Source organism: Xenopus laevis, chromosome 9_10L, assembly GCF_017654675.1.
Source record: "Xenopus laevis strain J_2021 chromosome 9_10L, Xenopus_laevis_v10.1, whole genome shotgun sequence".
NCBI lineage: Eukaryota > Metazoa > Chordata > Amphibia > Anura > Pipidae > Xenopus > Xenopus laevis.
Genome location: NC_054387.1, coordinates 19,740,271 through 19,762,088, shown reverse-complemented (window position 1 = coordinate 19,762,088; position 21,818 = coordinate 19,740,271). Strand labels below are relative to the sequence as shown.

The 21,818-nt window shown below is 42.9% G+C and overlaps 2 protein-coding genes across 8 annotated transcripts in view; one reads left to right on the top strand and one right to left on the bottom strand.

Moving 5' to 3' along the window:
* Window positions 1–3,625: 3,625 nt before the first annotated feature.
* Window positions 3,626–21,803, bottom strand: LOC121397911 (targeting protein for Xklp2-like). Of its 4 annotated transcripts, none has more exons than XM_041576102.1 (5): window positions 21,786–21,803; window positions 7,143–7,285; window positions 5,833–5,904; window positions 5,585–5,675; window positions 3,631–3,893 (listed from the first exon to the last, which is right to left on the bottom strand). In XM_041576102.1, exons 2-5 carry the CDS (start codon window positions 7,273–7,275, stop codon window positions 3,827–3,829), a joined length of 363 nt encoding a protein of 120 aa, XP_041432036.1. In that variant the 5' UTR covers window positions 7,276–7,285; window positions 21,786–21,803; the 3' UTR covers window positions 3,631–3,826. The 4 variants fall into 4 exon arrangements, with proteins under 4 accessions (XP_041432038.1, XP_041432036.1, XP_041432037.1 ...); XM_041576103.1 differs by lacking the exon at window positions 21,786–21,803 and adding an exon at window positions 8,699–8,720; XM_041576104.1 differs by lacking the exons at window positions 7,143–7,285; window positions 21,786–21,803 and adding an exon at window positions 11,182–11,314 and having other exon boundaries at window positions 3,626–3,893.
* The window catches only part of LOC121397909 (leucine-rich repeat extensin-like protein 1), a 62,272-nt gene continuing 57,991 nt past the window's right edge, over window positions 17,538–21,818 (top strand). The window contains exons 1-2 of one of the 4 annotated variants that reach the window (XM_041576097.1): window positions 17,538–18,234; window positions 21,007–21,107. In XM_041576097.1, the coding sequence (XP_041432031.1) occupies window positions 18,210–18,234; window positions 21,007–21,107 (126 nt within the window). In that variant the 5' untranslated portion in view covers window positions 17,538–18,209. The remainder of the gene's footprint in view (window positions 18,235–21,006; window positions 21,108–21,818) is intronic. The other 3 variants (XM_041576098.1, XM_041576095.1, XR_005964028.1) reach the window with 3 other exon arrangements.

Sequence of the window (21,818 nt, the reverse complement as noted above, 5' to 3'; positions counted from 1 at the left end):
TGTACTCCGGATGTATACCTGATGTACAGGCTGATGTATACCTGATGCTATACAGCCTGATGTAGCACGGATGTACTTCCTGATTAGCGACTGCGGATGTCCTACCTGATGTTAATCAACCTCGGCCGTTCTCTTCGTACACTCCGGTGTTCTCGAGCTTGTGAATTGTCAGAGTCATCGGTGTACTCCGTGAGTATCGGTGTACATTCAGGTTAGTGAGGTACTAATCAGCTGACAGTATACATCCGAGGTACAGCAGGTATACCATCAGGAGTCAGCAGGTATACATCAGGAGTAAAGCAGGTATACATCAGGAGTCAATCAGGTATATCAGGGTATAGCAGATTTGGGCAAAAATGCCTACAGGGCAATAATGCCTTAAAAGGTTCAACTTATACCTTACTACAGCGTAGTAAAATAAAAAAAAGTAAATGAAAAAAAAATATGAATATTAAAAAAAAATTAGTTGGTGCTGACTGAACTACTAGGAGCAGCAGATACACACCAGTCCCACTCCCCAACACTGCTAGACTAATAGCACTGGGCTCTTATAGTAGTAGTAGTAGTAGTATAGTTTAAACAACAAAAAAATAAATAAAAGGCAAGTCCTTACAAGGACTTACTGTATTGCAGCAGTCAGCAGATGAGATCAGAAGCAGGACAGTGCCACAGCAGCTACATACAGAGCACTGCAAGTAGAAGGTAGATTACTAGCCAGCAAGCTACCTAAGGCTTAAATGTCCCTCAAACCCCTGCAGACTTCTGTCCCTCCAATAACAGAGCAGTTATCAAAACGATTACTAGCCAGCAACCTTTCAACTGTCCCTGAAGTCACTAAACAGCAAAGCAGCTCTCTCCCTACACTATCTCTTCAGCACACACAGGCAGAGTGAAAAAACGCTGCAGGGCTTCGGTTTTTATAGGGAAGGGGAGTGGTCCAGGGGAGAGCTTCCTGATTGGCTGCCATGTACCTGCTGGTCTGGGGTGAGAGGGCAAAAAAAAGCGCCAACAATGGCGAACCCAAAATGGCGAACGTCGCGCGACGTTCGCGAACTTCCGGCGAGCGCGAACACCCGATGTTCGCGCGAACAAGTTCGCCGGCGAACAGTTCGCGACATCTCTAGCAATGACACATATCTACTGGGAACCAATCCATTAGGCTCCAGCACTGTACAACTTGGTGGTCAGGAGCAGTGCTGAACTAATGTTCCCGTCAACTTGGATGGACACAGCTGTAATATATTCTCCACAAAGGTATAATAGGATCAGAGAAGATATATGGATGTATTTAGGGTAATATAGATAGACAAGGCTGTGACTCACATGAGCCTGTCAAAAGGTTGATTCTTTATTTGCATCCAAGTTAACAGCCCAGCAGCCTTTTCCCATAAAAGGGCAATATGGATCTTGATATCAGTGGTTTGTAGCTTTGCTGAGCATTAAACCCCCACCGCACCATACATGCATGCAGTGGCGTAACTTCGGATGCCAGGGCCCCCCTGCAAAAAAAATTCAGGGCCCCCCTCTGCACATATATAATAGTGGGAGAATTTCATGTATAATACCCCCAGAACTCATAGGACGGTACAGTGGCAATTCCATGTATAAATGGCACAATTGCAAATTTGCACATTAAGGCAAGGAAATGGGTTAAAGGACCACAATACATGTGATTTGTATCCTTACCGCCCTACATTCTTTCTATGCTGATAGTCTGGTAGAAGGGGGAGGAGGGGGGAATCTGCAGGGAACGAACATCTGTCCTGCCTGTCTGGCTTGCTTCCCTCCACATGTTATTGCACTACAACTCCCAGCACCAACACCTGGAGAGCTACAACCTTGGCCCAGGGCTAGTGGGGAGAGAGAAGAACCTGCTTCTGGAACTTTAATGTCAGGCCGATGGTAAAACAGAGTGAGTTTATTGCCTGGGCACTGTGTAAGTGAAGTGGGAAAAGGGGCATGAGTGTGGGCACAGCTGGCATCACACACACACAGCAGCAAATGTACCAATCACACAGACACAGTAACAAACACACACAAACAGAGAAACACAAGCTCAAACTGTAATTGACACACATAGTAGAGCTTGCCTGGCTGCATGGCATCCGATCCAACCTGCTCCCTAAATCAACCCAGCTCCCGGCCCCAGGTTTCAGTTCAAACAGTTCCAGCAGCACAAACAAGGCAGCTAGGAAGATCAGAATGACACCGCTGCCATGAGCACTCACCACTGGGATCCATCCTTTGAAAGCAGGCCAGCAGCAAAGAACGTAAGTGAAATTGTGCCATGTGACAGTCGTCTCATTCCGGTCCCGGCACTACACTAACTCCTCCAGGCACTGGGCGGAGGGCGGAGTTTAGAATTAGAAGAGCCCATGATCCAAGCACGCCTCACCTCTCAGACTGAAGCAGCTGCACTGTACACTCTGCAGGTTCCGCCCCCCAAGTGACGTGCAGTTTAGAAACTGTTTTTTTTCCAAGCTGCACAGGATTATCGGGAATTTAAAGTGCCTATAAGGGACAGCGTGTTGAGCTGTAAAAAAATTGGACGGTTGAGAGGTATGCGGGTATCCCCATACTACTGAGGAAGCAGGCCCCGTCCGGGCCCCCTGCACTCCCGGGCCCCCCCGCGGCTGCGGGGTCTGCTTCCTCGGTAGTTACGCCACTGCATGCATGAGACAGATATTCTTTCCTGAGCAGGTTGAGTTACTGGGCCCCAGCAGAGAATGGTAACAAACAGGGGTGCTTCGCCAATGAGGCGAATTGAGGCTGTCGCCTCAGGCGGCAGCGCCCCAGTAGGTACCAGGGGCAGCAAAAATGCTTCTCCTGGTACTTTAACAGCGAATTTCCGGGGGAGGGGGGCAGCAGCAACTGCTGCTGCCTCAGGCGGCAGAGGGGCAAGGATCGCCCCTGGTAACAAACATTTCTACAGACTTCAGCAGGAAGGAAAGTGGTCAGTCACTGGGGCCAGGGCCGCCATCAGGGGGGGACAGGGGGGACAATCGTACCGGGCCCGGGCATGAAGGGGGGCCCGGCAGCGCTGCATTTTTTGAAGATCCGGGCCCCCCTTACGAGCGCCCGAGCCGTACGTCTTGCCTCTTGCGTGCCGAATGCAGAAGTGCCGATGCGCCGATGCGCCGAAAAGACCCGAAGTCACGGAAAAAGCCGAAGTCACGAAGCGCCGAAAAGACCCAAAGTCACGAAAACAGCCGAAGCCCTGAAGCAGCGCAAAGACCCGAAGTCACGAAAAGAGCCGAAATTGAAGTCCTGAAGCGGTGAAAAGACCCGAGGTCACGAAAGTAAGCGAAGTTGAAGTACTGAAGCCATGAGTTCAATCCTACTGAACACCAGTTTGTGTTTTTTTTTTTTTTTAATCGCCTGGCCACCAATGTATTATTTTATTATTCTATAGGCCCCTGCCACCAATCTTTTTTTTGGGGCCGCAATTTTTTTTTTAACTTATAAGGGTGCCCCTGCCACCAATGTTTTTTTTTTGTTTTTTTTTAAAATTAAATTTTTTTTTTTGGGGCCCCAATTTTTTATAAGGGGGCCCTGACCATAAATAGCTTTTTACAACTTGTGTGGGGGGGGGTTACTTTTTTAGCGCTGATGTCTGTGTGGTCTTTAAAACTGCGATGTGGAGTGGGCGGGATATGGGGTGGAGCTTGGTCGTCAGTGTGGGCGGGGCCCAGGGGGCCCCAAAAATTTTGTTGTACGGGGCCCCGTGATTTCTAATGGCGGCCCTGACTGGGGCTGATGAAGTTTCAGTAGCCATACATACCCCTTTAGTTTGCACAGCGGGGAGTCAGCCTGTGGTGGCTCATTCTCAAGATCTGACTCTCATTTTTATGAGAAGCTTTTCCCGATGCTTCCTGGACATGAGCCTGGTTGATCTGTTGGAGGGAGAAATGAGGATAGGTGAGAAAAGCAAGATAACATGGCATAGCAGAAATCGGATTTCACTGTATTGAAAGGAAACAACCCCTTAAACATTACAGGTTTCAAAACATAAAACAAAATATATGTAAAAACGCTGCTTTATCTAAAGGAAAAAAAATAGGGTACAGATGGATAAATAATGGCATAGCAGAACCTATATGAAGAGGGAGTGTGTTAAAAAACATGGGACAGAAAGAGGAAAGAAAAAATCAAAAGCAGAGAAAACGCCAAAGGAAAATTAGTCCTTTAAAAGAGAAGTGAACAACAGAAGGAGCAGCAAAATGAGAAGTGCTTGTGTGCCAGTACCCACTGCTTCTCATTGTATAATCTTTTTAGTGCAGGAACACTTTAAGTGTTTGAAATGTAGGCCTTTAAGTAACACCAAAAAATTTAAGTGTTTTAAAGTAATGAAAATATCGTGTACTGTTGCCCTGCACTGGTAAAACTGATCTGTTTGCTTCAGAAACACTACTATAGTTTATATAAACTAACTGCTGGGGTGGAGATTGAAAAAGGCTATATGGCACAGGTTAAATAGTGGATAACAGATAACACCATTAGCAGGGGTAGGCAACCCCAGGCTCCGGAGCCTCATGCGGCTCTTTATCCTGCGGCTTTGCTTGACATGTCATCTATACAGCCCTCACACCTGCTGGCGGCTTCTTGAGTGTGCGACCGCGGTAAGCTAGCGGTCAGCTTACCGCGGTAGCACACTCAGGAAGCCGCCAGCAGGTGCGAGGGCTGTACAGACGTCCCTGGAGTGACAGGCAAGACCGAGCCACAGCAATATGATTCATCATGGTCCTTACCACGGTCACACACTCAAGACAAGACACGCAAGACAACAGAGGGAAAATCATCATGGAGCTTCAGAAACAGAAGTCACATTAAACAGATGAGAACAGTAGCATTTAATAGGGCTATTCAGTGTTTAATTTATTTCAAAGTAGGCCTACACATACACACTGCACTTCTGTTTGTTGTATTCTGTTGTTGTAACAGTTAACATTAAAAAAAAGGTTACAACTTTTAAAAGTTTATAAACTGTGTTATGTTTTGCGGCTCCAGACTATTTTTCTTTAGTGGAAGAGGGGGCAAAATGGCTCTTTTGATAGTAAAGGTTGCTGACCCCTGTTCTACAGAGTATATTTGCTATCTGTTGTGTAACCTGAGCCTTTTCTCAGGTTACTCCCCCATTGCTACACAGCAGCTTATTTGTATTAGGGATGCACCGAATCCACTATTTTGGATTCGGCCGAACCCCCAAATCCTTCGCGATAGATTCGGCCGAATACGAATCCTGCTGAAAAAGGCCGAATCCCAAACTCAATCCTGGATTTGGTGCCTCCCTAATTTATATAAACTATAGTAGTGGTTCTGAAGCAAACACAGCAGTGTTACCAGTGCAGGGCAACACTGCATTATATTTGTATTACTTTAAAACACTTTTTTGATGTTACTGTTCCTTTAAACAGGTGTCTTATAATCTTAATCAAGATCAAAAACATCTGCTGCTTATTCTATTCATCCAGTGTCTAGTGTTTCTAATGAATCTGTAAAATATGACAGATAAAGCAAACTACTGTGACACAGGTACACAGCATTGTCCCCAAGCCCAAAAAAAAAACAAAAAAAAACAACTTACCGCATTGACGGAGATTTCACATCACAAAAATGTGTAGTACTCTTGGAGACTGCCTCCTTTGAAAGGGTTGTCAACACCTTGCGCTTGTGTTCTGTTAAAGGAAACAGACTTGTTTAACTGGAGCAGTCTAATGCCCCCTGCCAATTGTAAGGCTGCTTCTTTAGAACATGCTTATATATTCATGCTGCACTGTATCAGCATTGGGGTCCCTTACACTCCCAGCAGAAACACATTTATTTGTCACTTACCAGAATTCACAGCAGAAGTTTCAAAGCGTGGCCTCTGGTTTGGGGGAGTATTAAGTGCATTGGTCACTCTGTCTGCAGAACAAAAATTGGCAACAGATTACATATGTGGTATAAACTGGTCCTCAGGCCAAGTCCACCAAGCCACTTGGATAGATGTCCAGTTAGGGGGTGAATGCCCATTTGATTTTATGCTTCCAGGAATATCTAGAAGATCAGAGAGTGGGGTCTGGAAGTGAGCACTTATGTTGCTGGAACTATGGGCGAATTCCCAATTCACCAATGTTTTATATATCAAATCTTATGTCCAAAGGGCCCTGACCTCCAAGTGGGGCTTGAACCTAAAAGTCAGACAACTACTATTAGAGAAGTAGCCCAGGAGCCCATGCCACTGACACTCAATTACATCATGCATTTGGAGCTAGGTTACAATAAAGACATTAGGGGTGACCCTTATATCCTTGGTAACCAATCAGAATGGGCAGACTATAGAGTAGATGTTCCCACGCTGTAGGACATGGAAACAACCTTGGAAGGCATCATCAATTGAATGAAGATAATTTCTCAGTGGCTGTGTCAGTTTTTTTTAACTTAATTTCTTGGTTCAGGGCTATTTTTGTATTGGTAGCTCTTCCTACACAAGTAAGTCCTATATGCAGGCAGCAGTACTGTAAAGAGAAGACATGGAAAGAGCATAAGGATTGGAGAGTAGGGTAGAGCAAGTGGGGATTATTAGAGAAAACCAACAGAGATCAAGAGGGCCTAAATGTACAAATGAAAATGGCAGAAGAGGGGAAGCTCCAGAATGAGATGAGGGGCCCAGATGTGTTTAGGTAGAGAGAGAGGTACAGCTATGCACCTAGCAATGCTCCTATTAGAAAATAAAGGGCACACGTGGGCACTGGAAATCAGAAACAAAGGACATGGCACACACAGGAGTTAACAGCTAAAAGGATCTACAATACAGGTGCGCATAGAGTCCCTCCTTACAACATATAAGTATGTTGGTGTAGGGAGCCTGCCCAAATGTTAAGCAACTCAGGGAGTCTGAGCAAAGAAAATCTGAGCTATGCAAATGTGAGGGAGGAGTCAAGGCACTAGAGAGGCTGCCACACGGAGAGTTCTAACCCAAAGAATGAAACAAGGGTGCACTCAAACAGCCAGGGGAAGGCTCACCCAGGGGATAGTCTGCACCTCCAGCAGCACTCATGCCAAACACTTCATCACATTCAATATACAGATCCCCCGAACCCAATTCCCAGCCAATACTTGACTCTACGCCCCTCCCATTCTAGATCCCCAAGGAATCTCACCTAACCAGGAGTCAGCATTGTGATCCTCATGGAAAGAACTAAAGTTAATGTATGTAGAAGGGGCATCAAAGGTGTAGGGATCCAGCATGTCTGCCATAGCAACTGGGCCACTTACAGGAAACTGTCTCACCATTGCACTGTACCTGTGAGAAGATGATGCCAAACCGGGCATTACTGGGACTGACAGGGGATTATACCAGCAATTCTCCTATTCCCTCCACACATCCCTGAAATAGCCCTCGTACGTGTTTACTCTAAATATCCCACCCAGAATACCATATCCCTGTATTATCCAGTCGGCACCCCATATTTATGTATATGCCAGTAAGCAGCCCATATGCTTGTATATTCCAGTCAGCATCCCATTTGCTTATATAACCCAGTCAGCACCCCATATCATTATATATATCCTAGTCAGAACCCCATATCCGTACGGAACACAGTCTGCATCCCATATCCTTATATAACCGAGTCAGTACTATCCTTATATAACCCAGTCAGCACCCTTTATCATTATATGTCCCAAGCAGCAACCCATATCCTTAAATAACCCAGTCAGCACCCCATATCCTTAAATAACCCAGTCTGCATCCCATATTCTTACAGAACCAAGTCAGCACCCCCTATCCTTATATTACCCATTCAATACTATCCTTATGTAACCCAGTCAGCAGCCCCTATCCTTCTATAACCCACTCTGCACCCCATATCCTTATATAAGACAGTCTGCATCCCATATGCTTACAGAACCCAGTCAGCAGCCCATATCCTTATATAACCCAGTCAACACCCCATATCCTTAAATATATACTAGTCAGAACCCCATATCCTTACAGAACCCAGGCTGCATCCCATATCCTTAGATAACCGAGTCAGCAACCCATATCATTAAATGTCCCAATCAGCAACCCATATCCTTAAATAACCCAGTCAGTACCCCATATACTTATATAACCCAGTCTGCATCCCATATGCTTACAGGACCCAGTCAGCACCCCATATACTTATATGTATATCCTAGTCAGAACCCTATATCTTAACAGAACCCAGTCTGCATCCCCTATCCTTATATAACCCAGTCAGCAACCCATACCCTTAAATAACCCAGTCAGTACCCCATATACTTATATAACCCAGTCTGCATCTCATATGCTTACAGAACCCAGTCAGCACCCTCTATCCTTATATATATCCTAGTCACAACACCATATCCTTATAGTACTCAGTCTGCATCCCCTATCCTTATATAACCCAGTCAGCAACCCATATCATTAAATGTCCCAATCAGCACCCCCTATCCTTATATAAGCCAGTCAGCACCCCATATCATTATATATATCCTAGTCAGAACCCCATATCTTTACAGAACCCAGGCTGCATCCCATATTCTTAGATAACCCATTCAACACTGTCCTTCTATAACCCAGTCTGCATCCTATATCCTTACAGGACCCAGTCAGCACCCACTATCCCCTGCACCCCACATCCTTCTATAGTCAGCATCCCGGACGAGGAAACAAACCCAACCCACGCAGCATAACACAAACACTCCATACCTTCGTTACCAGGTTAAGGTATGAAGATCCAAATTACTGAAAGATCCGTTTCTGGAAAATACCAAGTCCCAAGCATTCTGGATAACAGGTCCCATACCAGCATATGGAGCTGCCACGCCTGGCTGCAGTGCTTGCTGGAGGAACATATGCAGGAACAAAGCAGGGGATGCAAGGCACTAGCAAACCATGTACTTGCTGCTGTTCAAGGCACACCCGGGGGTAGATTCACTAAGCGCCGAATTTGCGCTAGCGTCTGCTTCGCTCACATCACAACACCTCGCCAGGCGTAGATTCGCCAGGACAAAACTAATTCACTAAAATCCGACGTTGCATCCAGGGAGCCGAACGCTGGGGAAGTTGCGCTAGCGTTACTGCGGCAAGCGAATCAAAGTTGCGTTAGTGTTGCCTAATTTGCATACGGTGGGAAGTTATGTTGAATAGACGTATATGTTGCAGCCAATACATTACACTACACAAAATGAAAAATAAAAAGTTGCCAGCATCTTAGTGAATTTGCGTAGTTACGTCCATTCACCAGAGCTCAACTTAACCAGGTGTAAGGGAGCAAATTACCTCTAGAGTCTATCTCCTTCGCTAGCGAAGTTACACCTGCGCCCGTTAGTAACGAAATGACGTCACGCTGGCGAATCTTCTATAGCGTTTGTCACTTCGCCCTTTAGTGAATCTGCCCCATAGAGTGAAAGGCTTTCTTGAACCTGTCCGGATTACATTTTGGTACAAGGTGCAGAGCGCAGTAGCACTGTCCATAGGCAGGCCTGCAAATGCTTAGCATATGCCTTTTTAATACATGCGTCAAATACATAATTCTTTGATTTGGCCAAATATCGAATCCTTCACAAAAGGTCTGGCTGAATTGCAATGCAAAGCCATAGCATCTATTGTGAACAACAGATTGTTGTGTTCAATTGTCCAGATTTGCCCAAATCCTGAGCAGAATCCTGGATTCGGTGTATCCCTACTTGGCACATTTAAAGGAGAACTAAACCCTAAAAATTAATATGGCTAAGAATGCCATATTTTATATACTGAATTTATTGCACCAGCCTAAAGTTTCAGCTTCTCAATAGCAGCAATGATCCAGGACTTCAAACTTGTCACAGGGGGTCACCATCTTGGAAAGTGTCTGTGACACTCACATGCTCAGTGGGCTCTGAGCAGCTGTTGAGAAGCTAAGCTTAGGGGTCATCACAAATTATCCAGCAGAAAATGAAGTTGAACTGCAATATAAGCTGATGCTACAGGATTGATTATTAAATTCTGATGCTAATTGCACTGGTTCCTGTGCTGCCATGTAGTAATTATCTGTATTAATTCAGCTTATACTGTGACATTTCTATTCTATGTGTACTGTATATTATGAGTCGGTCCCTAAGCTAAATAAGGGACAGCAGCACAGAGAATGTGCAGTGAATCAGCAGAAAAGAAGATGGGGAGCTACTGGGGCATCTTTTGGAGATCTTCCCTGCTAAAGGGCTGTGGTTGCCTTGGGCTGGTACAGAAGCCCAAAACATAATGTACAACATTTCTAGCTACTTTTTTAGTTAGGCTTTAGTTCTCCTTTAAAAAAACCCCATCATATTTAGACAATAATTTATAACCTTGTCGTTTCTAATATATGGCCACACTCACCCCCCATTTAATGATTACGTTAAAATAAATTTATGGCTAACAATAAGACTATTACACAAACAAATGTGCACTATAAACAATAAATTAATTAAATTAAATTTAAATTAAGAGCTGTTTGGGATGTATTATCCCTTCTTTGGGTTTTGCTATACTGACTATGCTTTCTATTTTATTGGAGTGGCACCTTGGTGGGATGCTGAGGAAATACCGTGGGCCTTAGTGACCATTCCGAGGGCATTCATGTAAGAAAGGAACAGAAAGGCAGTAGGACAAACACATGCAGTCATGGTTCCCTCTACTGGCCAAACCATTTTTGACTAACATTATTCTAGTGGTCTACTATAGGCTGTAATAAATCTGAAAAAATAATAATGTCTGCAGTACCCAGAGATCTACCAGACAGTGATGTTATTATGCAAAGCCAAGTCCCCTTCTATAGGGAAGAGGCCAACTGAGGATTTTTCGGAGGGTTAGAAGGGTCCATAAACATGAGTCATGTCAGGGAGTGTAGAGGCAGGATGGTTCATTGGAGTTTGGGCAAGATGGTGTTATGCCATATATGAAATAAAGTCTACTAATAAAACCCAATGGGCTTGTTTTGCCTCCACTTTGGAAGCATTGCATCTTAGTTGGGATCTAGTACCATGTATTGTTTTGTTATTATAGAGAAAAGGGAAATAATGTTTAAAAATACCTGAAGTCCCGTGGGGTGTTCCCGATTTTATTGCAGTACTCAAGTCTTAAGGGAACACCCCACTTCAGATTTCAGGCATTAGTGTTGTTACAGATGATTTGGATACATACTAGACAGCAGAGGAGGGAAGCATTAATACCTTTCATGCTTGAGAAAGGGGTCACGCCCCAAAACGTTGCATCCGCAAATAAACGAGCAAGGTCAAATCCTGCTAGAATTATCCATGTTGTGCTGGTGTGTCTTGTATCTACCTTTATGCCCTCACCATTGTTTCTTAAAGACTATTAGCTTTGCCTCCTTTGTTTCCTTGAAGCTGAGGTGGCATCATAGGGTTCAACGTTATTCAGTTCAACAGAAAAAGAGGCCTGAATAGAAAGATAAGTAATAAAAATTAGCAATAACAATACATTTGTAGCCTTACAGAGCATTGACTATTTATAAGGGGTCAGCAACTCCCATTTGAAAGCTGCAAAGAGTCAAAAGAAAATGGCAAATAATTATACTATAAAAAAATAATCAAAACCAATTAAAACGTTGCTTAGAATTGGCCATTCTATAACATACTAAAAGCTACCTTAAAGGTGAACCACCCCTTTAAACCGTGGGGTTTAAATGAAGATTTTAGTTTGTCATGTTTCTTCAGTGATGATATTTACACCCTCCCCAGATAAAATCCTGAGACAGTGAGACAGATGTTGCTAAATAGTGAGTCAGCTAAACTGTTGCATTCATGTGTAATGAAATGTATGTATCACTCATTTTTCTCACCCTTTCCTCTAACGATTGGTCATTTTGTCAGTAATTCTGATGGAATACATGAAAGAATGTAGCTTAACACACAGATCGAATAGGTTTAACTGCTGAGTTGCCGCAGATAAGAAAGAAATGTACGATCTGTGCAGGAAATGGCTCAGCCTACCAAATTAGTAATTATGATTCGCAGCAGTGTTGTGTTGGGGAGCAGAACCCCTACTACTAGACCAGTGGCCCCGGCGTCCAATTCGGCCCGCCTTGTTTTTGCGCACTGGGCTCGGTCCACGGCCCGGTGGTTGGGGACCCCTGTACTAGACAACAGGCAAAACAGGGGAATGAGTGGTCCCTAGCATCAAGAAGCTACCGCCATCAAGGCCCCATTTCACAGGAACAAGCAAGAGCTTCCATGCATATACCCTATATATATTATTTTTCCTCTAAGAATTACCCTCTGTGATAACTATTTTACTTGTTTTAATTTGAATTGCATTTTTAGCTATTTTATTGAAGTTTCACTTAGGGTAGAACTACACAAGCGTTTTCAAAGCGATTCTGGCGGATCCGACGCGATGCGCCAAACGCAGGCCTCAAGTCGCATGCGATGGAAAATAAGGTAAGAAATACAAATGTCGGATCTTGTCGCAGCGTTCACGCGACACGACTACCATACGACATTACTATTGCTTACCTTATTTTCCGTCGCATCCGACGCCTGCATTTTGACGCAGCACGTCTGATCCGCCAGATTCACGTTGAAGACGCTCTTGTAGTTCTACCCTTATAGTCAGCTGTTGACTGCTTGCTTAGGCCTTTAAAATGTTCACTGCACACAGACTTGGATTTTAACTACTAGGAGCTCATGGGAGATATTTTAAACTCCCATGAACTCAAAATTAGACCAACTGCAATTTATTTTTTTAAAAAAATCTAATTTTTTTGTACTCGGGTGAATAGGATGGACCTGCAAACTCGAATTGAATTTGATTAGAGTTTTATCTCTGAAAAAAACTCGACTTTAAAGAAGGCAGCAAACAACTCCAAATTGATCCCAGGACGTCCCCCATAGGCTTAAACAGCAATTCGGCAGGGTTAAGGTGGCGAATAGTCGAATTCGAGTTCTTAAAGGGCCAGTGTATGATAAATTTCGAAAATCGAATTTGAATTTGTAAAAAAACTCGAATCCAATTTTAACAATTCCCTAGTCAAATTTGACAGTTTTGGCCATAAAAAAACTTGAAAATTGGAATTTTCATTTCGACCCTTGATAAATCTGCCCCCTAATGTCAGTGTGCAATATTTTCTTTTTTATTCCTTTTGGTTTCAGCACATTCAGTGCTTTGTGAACACATATTAATAATACTTTTTTTTTAAGGTGTTGCTCACCTTTAAATTAACTTTTAGTATGATGTACAGAGTGATATTCTGAGTTATTCAGATTTTTATTCAGTTTGCAATGTCAGCAATCTTGTTGCCAGGGTCCAAATTACCCGAGCAATGTCTATTGATTTGAATAAGAGACTGGAATATGAATAGGAAAGGGACTGAATAGAAAGGAGTAATAAAAAGTACCAATAACAATAAAAGTGTAGCCTTACAGAGCATTTGTTTTTAGATGGGGTCAGCGACCCCCATTTGAAAGTTGGAACGAGTCCGAAGAAGAAGGCAATAATTTAAAACTATAAAAAATAAATAATGACAACCAATTGAAAAGTTGCTCAAAATTAGCCATTCTATAACATACTAAAAGTTAACTTACAGGTGAGCCACCCGTTTAATGTTTATTGTGCCTCTAGAAATGTTTGTTTGCAGAATTTTCATTTTGGGGTCACTACATGCCACATAGTTTTGTAATCCTATACATATTCAGAAGCAAACTGTTCAGAAAACCCTGCGTTTTTATTTTTGATGTTTTTATTTTTTGATGTTCATTTGTCCATGTACATGTGGGATATAAGATTAAGACAAGTGGAAGTTTTAGCCAATTTTATAAATTCAATAAAAAGACAAAACATTTATATATTCACGCAGGTATGGGACCTGTTATCCAGAATGCTTGGGAACTGGGGTTTTTTCTGGATAAGGGATCTTTCTGTAATATGGATACAAAAAAAATGTGTTTAAACCTTAAAGAAGCCCAATAGGATTGTTTTTACTCCAATAAATGTAAATTAAATCTTAGCTAGGGTCAAGCACAAGCTACTGTTTTACTATTACAAAGAAAAATGAAATCATTTTTTAGAATTATTTGATTAAAATGGAATTTTGGGCAATGGCCATCCCATAATTTTGAGCTTTCTGGATAACTGCTGTCACAAAAGCAAATTCAGTCTTCAGTTCCCTATCAGGTCAGCCTAGTTGCTGATTGGTTCTGATCTTACACAGCAGTGTGCTCAGTGCCGCCAACTCCCCTGCATATCCTGGTGGGGATTTCGCAAACATTCTCAATAAATCAGTCCCAAACACAACTTTTTTTTAACACATTCCTTCTATATTTAGAGGAGTACAAAGCACTTGTACATTGTTTTGTTTTCACATAATATGTTTAATTTAAAAAAAATTAAAAACTTGTTTCTGCCCCCGCCCATTTCTGATGGTGCCAATTCTGGTTTGCAGCAACAGCACTTCGTTGGGGATAAGGCAGATGTGGGTCAGGTCACAATGCGGATTGCAGGTCCAGGTTTCAAAAATTGGTTCCGTGTTGGACAGTAGCAGTGAGTACTGGAACCCAAGCATATCATATACAGTGACAAGCAGCAGGTACCAGAATCCCAAGCATATTGTATCGTATTGTATAGAGGTAGTAGCTACTGGCACCCCAGCACTCCCAGTCCCACCAAGGGATTTTGGACTGTTCCAGTCCTACCAGCTCTCCAATGCTGCACTGCCAACTAGGGGCACTGCTCAAAAAACAATCATACTTGAGTATGGAGATCACTTTCTATAGATGCCACCTTTCCCCACCACTCACCCAGGGTGATGATTTCACGGGTAGGGTTGCCATCTGGCCGGTATTTTTACGTAAAAATGATGGTTGATCCCAATGTTATTAATAGAGAAAAAAATATAAATATATAAGAAGGCCGGTATTTTTTTCCAGAAAAGATGGCAACCCTAATCACAGGATGGGTCACTGATTTTCCAGAGGTGGGGCGATGATGTCATGGGGTGATTGGCCGATCGCTATGTCAATCTTGCATACCTCCCAACTGTCCCGTTTTCTGCAAGACAGTCCCGATTTTGACAGCTCAGCGAACAGTTCTGGTTTCTTACTGAAATGTCCCGACTTTCTCTTTGATCTCCAGCACTGACGCCAGAAAAAGAAACAACTTTCTAAAACTTAACTAAATAGGAGGCTTTTGAGAGAGCACAGAATACACAGTGCCTGCACTTAGGTACATTTGTAACTATTTTAGATAAGGAAAGATACAATTATAACTAAAAAGATAAGCAGGTCTCTTGGGAGAGCTGAGACTTACAGCTTAAATGGCAATTGCAAAACTGTAATAACACGTCACAAATATGGGCAGCTTCACAACGAATTACTGCAGAGCAGTGTACAGACCCCCCGTACCCCTCTTTGGAATAACAACTGCTTTCACAAAGAGGCCCAATTGGGTAATATGAAAATCTGGTCTGATAAAGGTATCCCATCAATTGGCAACATCTGGTCTGACCAGGGTATATCTTCATTCAGGGATCTGAGACAAACCAAAGGATTGCCAGCTAGTCAGATGCTTCAATACATAGGGGTGAAGCTGATAACGAACAAATCGTAAGATATATTGGTACAAGAAAACAAGCTGCTCACCCTCCTCAATAGATCATCCACCAAGGGTTTGATTTCTAGTTTATATGCTACACTGTTGCAAGCCAGTAGAGCTGCTCCACTAGAAGCTCTTCGGAATAAATGGGAATCAGCAGTGGATATTATATTATATATTATGAGGAATAGCAAGAAACCATGGAATCCCCTCAGGTAGACTCAATATGTTATAGACTGAGAATGGTCCAATTGTATGTACTGCATAGGGCATACCTCACCCCAACTAGACTCCATATGATGAACTGGTGCATGTCACTCTACCTAGAACACCTAAGACCTGTATACTCCCACTGATAAATGATGTTGATTAGACATTGTTCATCTGAGCCTGGGGGTTTTTATCAAGCCATTTATCCCAAATTTTATGAAATGAACTAATATAGCCTCTTTTAAAGTAGACTATACGTTCCAGGTTACGTTTCGTTTATCAGCTGAGAGAGAAGGTAACGCTGTGCCCGAGGAGAGAGAGCAGAGTGTATTCCCACAGCATGCTTCTGATGAAGTGACATAGCAGTCATTAAGTAAGGCGTTAAGTAAGCTACACATTCCCCTGCCTGCTATTTGTATTTTAAATACACCAATAAAGCTGTATATGTTTTTAAAAACTTGGTTCCACCAAGGATGATGTTCCGGAAGTCCCTATGGTCACGCATCGTGTTGGATTACGTTTTGTTTACTGTATTTATCCATATTTGGGTATCAGGGGGAGTTAGGGTTGCCACCCGGCCGGTATTTTACCAGCCTAGCTGGTAAAATACCTGCCAAGGCCGGGATTGAAAATTTACCGGCAATGCAGCTGCCGGTAAATTTGAAATACGCTTAAAAAGACTCCTCGACCTACCCCCCAATCCCCTGGAACGTAACTTTTCTTTTGCTTCTTGAAGTGTCCATGGCACAGCCCCGTCCCTTTTGACATAACGGCCCGCCCATTTTGACGTCACAGTCCGCCCCTTTGTGCAGCCAGTAAAGAATTGTAGAAAACCCTAGGGGGGAGTTTTACTTTTCCAGTTTTGCGTTATTCATGTTTTAGCCAAAAAAAGTGTTTCTTGGACAAATATTCTGGCGTATTGGTTGGGAACTACAAGGCCCAGGATGTTGAGTATACAGGTCTTAAGCTGGCCATAGACGCAAAGATCCGATCGTACGAATCGTGGATTCGTACGATTTTCGGACCGTGTGGAGAGTCCCGACATTTTTCGTCCGTCGGAGATCGGTCGTTTGGTCGATCGGACAGGTTAGAAAATTTCTGTCGCCTGCCGATAATATCTCTGCGTGTATTGCCAATCGTACGATTTTCAGAGGGAGACTGTCACTAGTGTTGTCAGACATAAGTATCGTACGATTGCTGTCAGGGGCAGAACATTGGGTGATCTGTTCTTATTTGATCGGAATGGTAAGGACTTTGATCTGAATGGTTAGTGGAGGGTCGGGAGATGGGAAAGTCCGATCGTACGTTGATTCGTACGATCGGATATTTGCGTCTATGGCCAGCTTTAGGTGTATCTTGTAATAATATATGTAGGATAGACATGTATATGTAGATTGTTACCATCAAAGCAAAAGTATGAAATGTTAATGCCACGTAATGTATATACACCTCTGATATAAATGTACGGATTGGGCCAATGTGATGATTCTCACTGCAATTTCAGAATTGTTTTTCTTCTACATGCAAGACGTGTCAATGTATGTTTTAAAAAATGCTCAATAAGCGCTACCTGAATTAAAAAACAAAACAAACTGTAATAACAAATAAAACATTGCACTTAAACTCCCAGAAATGTGTTCAAACTAGGGATGCACCATATCCAGGATTCGGCCTTTTTCAATAGGATTCGGCCGAATGCAAATTATGGATTTGGTTCGGTATCCGGGCGAATCTTTCAAGAAGGATTCGGTGCATCCCTAAATTCAATCTTTCATAACCTGCCAAATTTTATAAAATGGATATGGAAATTAGGGGTGTGGCTATAAAAAGGGGCGTGGTCGTGTTAGGAAGTAGGATAATCACTAATACATATATGGGGCTGCACAGTCCTTACAAAGGCTGCTACTGACAGTTGTACACTGAGACTGCTGGGAAATCAAATAAAGCAGCAGCACATGAGAGAGAATACAACAGCCCCCCCTGCCTAACACCACAAGTGAGGAGGGAACCACGCAGGCCTATCACACTGCCGCTCGGACAACCCAAACTCCCGCGCTCAGTACAGACAGGCAATTGGCTAAAGCAAACTAAACGCAAAACGTCACACTGCCGCCTAGTGGCTCATTTTGGCGGAACAAGCATGAAATATACATTGGCAGCCGGCGAAATACAGAAATGACATTCCGAACACGCGTGTATTACGACACACCGGCAGATACTGTTATACAAAAACCAAGAACAGACCACAAACAACCCCGTTACACTTACTCCTGACTTAATCGCTGAGGATGTTATACTCCTCTCTTGTGGGCCACCTTGTGGCTCATTGGCGTATTGACGTCACGTGTGCTTCATGCCTCGGCTCGAACACTTGCATGCCGGGAAATGAATTCAAGAGTTGTAGGACACCGCTGACTTAGTGGAATCTGGCGCGTTACTAGAGATGAGCAAGTCCAAGGAAGCGGCTGGTGAGTGAGGTTTCTGTCCTCTCCTTGTCACAGCAGCTTGATCCGGACTGGGAGTCTATAAAATAAGCCGCGGTATTTCAAGTACATAGAGACCCAAAGTAGTCCAGCAGGGCCAGTATCTGTCTATGGGATCTTACAGCAGCCTCTCCACTGTTATTTACACAGACCTCACCCACACTCATATGACATGTTGTTCAGCACTGTCAGCAGGTATACATCAGGTATACATTAGGTATATACATCAGGTAGACATCAGGTGTACATCAGGTAGACATCAGGTGTACATCAGGAGTACACCAGCTATACATCAGGAGTACAGCAGGTATACATTAGGTATATACATCAGGTTTTAGGAGTACATCAGGTATACATCAGGAGTACATCAGGTAGACATCAGGAGTACATCAGGTAGACATCAGGAGTACATCCAGTGTACATCAGGAGTACATCCGGTGTACATCAGGTGTAGATCAGGTATACATCAGCTGTACATCAGGTGTAGATCAGGTATACATCAGGAGTACAGCAGGTATACATCAGGAGTACAGCAGGTATACATCAGGAGTACAGCAGGTATACATCAGGAGTACAGCAGATATACATCAGGAGTACAGCAGGTATACATCAGGAGTACAGCAGATATACATCAGGAGTACAGCAGGTATACATCAGGAGTACAGCAGGTATACATCTGGTGTACAGCAGGTATACATCAGGAGTACATCAGGTATCAGCATGGGAGGAGGAACAACATAACCTGGCCATCCCCAGGGCTTTCTCTAACTAGAGACCCCAAGGTGTCCAACACAATCTCCTCTGCATGTGGCATTGGCAACATGTGTCCTGCTTCACAATCTCTGCTGGGGCTGCAATGTTGCAATCTCCCATTATATGTTGGCTCCTTTCCCAAGTATTAATTTAGTATATTTATATCTTAAGTCCACAGTTTCTGATATGTTTGGTCCAGGAGATGAAAGGGGTTGTTTACCTTTAAATAAACTTTTAGTATGATGTAGAGAGAGTGATATTCTGAGACATTTTGCAATTGTTTTTCATTATTTCTTATTATTTGTGATTAATGGGTTATTTAGCTTTTTATTCAGCTGATTTCCAGTTTCCCATTGCAGTAATATGGTTGCTATGGTCTAAATGACCCTAGCAACCTGGCATTGATTTGAATAAGACAGTGAATATGAATAGGAGAGGGACTTAATAGAAATATAAGTAATAAAAAGTAGCAATCACAATAAATGTGTAGCCTTACAGAGCATTTGATGTATAGATGAGGTCAGTGACCACTATTTGAAAGCTGGAAAGGGTCAGAAGAAGAAGGCAAATAATTCAAAAGCTATAAAAAAAATGAAGGCCAATTGAAATGTTGCCTAGAATAAGCCGTTTTATAACATACTAAAAGTTAACTTAAAGGTGAACCACTCATTTAGGGATCCAAACTATTGCACCTTTGCTGATAGGGTTCTGCAGACTGGAAAACCAAACCAACGTTGGATCCCACTGCCTATGTTAGTCAGCTCAGCCTGCTGGAGGAAATTCCAAGTACATGTATATGTGGCATTTAAAGGAAGGGGCTCTAAGGGGTTATGTAATTAGAATTTGCCCAGGAGCAGTAACCCATAGCAACCAATCAGCAGGTCGCATTTACTGGTCACCTGTTTAAAAGCAAACATCTTATTGGCTGCTATGGGTTACTGCTCCTGGGCAAACTTAGTGCCTTTTATTACATATGAGGGTAATTCTCTTAAAGGAGATCTTCACCTTTAAGCTAACTTTAATATGTTTTATAGAATGGTCAGTTCTAAGCAACTTTTCAGCCGATCTTCATTATTTTATATAGTTTTTTTTTTAATATATTTGCCTTTTTCCTCTGACTCTTTCCAGCTCTCAAAAGGGGGTCACTGACCCCATCTAAAAAAATTAAGGCTACGCATTTACTGTTATTGCTACACAATTCATATGCCAGTCTCTTATTCAGAGCAAGTCATGGTTACTAGGGTAATTTGGATCCTAGCAACCAGATTGCTGAAATTGCAGACTGTAGAGCTGATGAATAAAAAGCTAAATGACTCAAAAGCCACAAATAAAAAAAAATGAAAACCAGTTGCAAATTGTCTCAGAATATTACTCTCTACAGCATACTAAAGGTTAAGTCAAAGGTGAACAATCCCTTTTAAGTTCCATATGGTTCACTTCCTGAACCTCATCTGAGTCTATAACAGGCATGGGTGAGTGGGCTCAAGTCATCTCAAAGGCTGTACTCATTGAGATCCTGAGTTGGTGCCCATTAGTGATGTGCGGGCCGACCCGATATCGGGTCGGGCGGGTTCGGGTCGACCTCGCACTGCTCCTCGTGGGCGGGTGCGGGTTGATCTCTTCTCCTGCTTCTCCCTGCCCGCCACCTGCAAATGCCGGCATTCGGGTTCCGGTTTTATAGTCTTGTGTCTGCTCGGCCTGCCCCTTTTGTGACGTCATCGGCAGGGCGGCGCGGGTCTATAAATGGACCCCAGCAGCGCAGGCGCGGGCTTCAGCAGGGCGGGTTAGGGTGGGCTGTGGGTCAGGAAAACCCTGACCCGCACATCACTTAGTGCCCATAAACTGCATTTTGCTTCCTCCTTTAAAAGGAGAATGTTTTCTTGCTACCAAGCTTGTAATTGACTATTGTTCCTAAAGTCTTTTCCATTTCCAGCTATAAATCTATAATTAGCTTGTCTAGCCCAAGGTAAAATTTAAATTAACTATTTTTTTTTTGCTCATCAGCTAGCAGCATTATTCTGAAATATCTCAATGATCAGAACAGACCTTACAGCACCCAGGATGTGTTCAGTAACCTGCAAAGGGATCACGGTCTAGGAAAAACGGTAAGATGTTCAAATTGTATTTTCTGCACATTGTAAGAAGTGTTTTAGTGCACATATTCCTTTTTCTTTTAATCCCAGTATTCAGCAGTCTGCAGATCTGCTCTTGGTCCCTTGTTATAAACCATCTCATTACATAGGCAGGGTCAACATTATTTTCTAAACAAACTAAAACTGTACAAATAGTCTGTATTTATCCAATATATTAAGATTGCAATATTGTATAATATCTATCTATCTATCTATTTATCTATCTATCTATCTATCTATCTATCTAAACTGTGCTTTGAATGGCTGCCTCCATGGCTACACAGCAGCTTATTTATATAAATTATATTAGTGTTTCTAAAGCAAACACATCCGTTTTACCAGTGCAAGGCTTCACTACATTATATTTTTATTCTTTTAAAACACTTTAATTTGTTGGTGTTACTGTTAGTTTAAGGCTGATCTTGGTCTGCAGTTCTAGTCAGAACCCCATATCTTTACAGAACCCAGGCTGCATCCCATATCCTTAGATAACCCATTCAACACTGTCCTTCTATAACCCAGTCTGCATCCTATATCCTTACAGGACCCAGTCAGCACCCACTATCCCCTGCACCACATATCCTTCTATAGTCAGCATCCCGGACGAGGAAACAAACCCAACCCATGCAGCATAACACAAACACTCCATACCTTCGTTACCAGGTTAAAAGTTGTTAGAAGTGT

What these genes read in the sequence shown, in the direction of transcription:
- LOC121397911 (XM_041576101.1), bottom strand. Translation starts at nt 7,314, where the DNA reads ATGCCCGGTTTGGCATCATCTTCTCACAGGTACAGTGCAATGGTGAGA. An exon ending in CAATGCTGACTCCTGGTTAG is followed by an intron (nt 5,905 to 7,142) that starts GTGAGATTCCTT and finishes TTTGTTCTGCAG; the next exon opens with ACAGAGTGACCAATGCACTT. An exon ending in GTGAAATCTCCGTCAATGCG is followed by an intron (nt 3,894 to 5,584) that starts GTAAGTTGTTTT and finishes TCCCTCCAACAG; the next exon opens with ATCAACCAGGCTCATGTCCA.